Raw genomic sequence first — 908 nt, 5'->3', positions numbered from 1 at the left:
GCATGCGCAGGGGGGTGTTGGCTGAGGGGGGTGCTCCCTCAGCCCCCTCTGTAGGCCGTGCTGCTGCTGCAGCAGCAGCAGCAGCAGCTGCTGCTGCTGCTGCTGCTGGCTTTTCTGACTTTTCTTTTTGTTATGAAGGGCAACAGATGAGGTGTATGGAGTCTGATGGTAGTGAGGGCAGCTGCAGAGACGTCAGCTGCACCACCGCCAGCACCGAGGGGGGCTGCGTGCTGCAGCTGCTGCAGCAGCAGCAGCTGGATGGGGGTATACGTTCAGGTGTGGGTGTTCCTTTGCTGCTGCAGCTGCTGCTCCCTTCTGCACCAGCAGCAGCAGCAGCAGCAGCTGCTGCTGCTGCTGTTCATACAAACAGCAGCAGCAACAGCAGCAGCAGCAGCAGCAGCAGCATACTCGTAGGACGCAGCCCTCTTGCTGCACCCCCCAGCGGCACAGCTAAACGTTATGCTGGGGTGCTGCTGCTGCGGCTGACGCATGCAGTATCTGTCTCCTTGCTGGCTGCTGTCTCCGCCTATGCAGCAACACAAACAGAAACTCCATCTAAGGGGGGGGAGGGCCACCGCAGCAGCAGCAGCAGCAGCAGCAGCAGCAGCAACAGCAGCAGCAGCAGCAGCAGCAGCTTCTGGGTGTCGCAACCACTCGCTGAAGCACTCGATACGTCTCTTAGTGAAATCGTTCGGTAGGCAATGATATTATATTTATATTTATATTATATTTATATTTATAGTTATATTTATATTTATATTTATATTTATATTTATATTTATATTTATATTTATATTTATATTTATGTTTATATTATATTTTATTATGTCACATATTATATTATATTATATTATATTATATTATATCATATCATATCATATCATATCACATCATATATTATATTATAC

At 48.1% G+C, this 908-nt stretch overlaps 1 protein-coding gene across 1 annotated transcript in view; it reads left to right on the top strand.

Moving 5' to 3' along the window:
• Window positions 1-2: 2 nt before the first annotated feature.
• Window positions 3-908, top strand: part of EMH_0060150 (uncharacterized protein) — a gene marked incomplete at both ends in the record, with an annotated part of 6,449 nt that continues 5,543 nt past the window's right edge. The window contains one exon of the mRNA XM_013497761.1: window positions 3-694. Coding sequence (XP_013353215.1) covers window positions 3-694 — 692 coding nt within the window. The remainder of the gene's footprint in view (window positions 695-908) is intronic.

Source organism: Eimeria mitis, genomic scaffold (genome assembly GCF_000499745.2).
Source record: "Eimeria mitis Houghton genomic scaffold, Emh_scaff2907, whole genome shotgun sequence".
NCBI lineage: Eukaryota > Apicomplexa > Conoidasida > Eucoccidiorida > Eimeriidae > Eimeria > Eimeria mitis.
The sequence above is the reverse complement of the archived record's forward strand: the minus strand, read 5'-3'. Positions and strand labels throughout refer to the sequence as shown.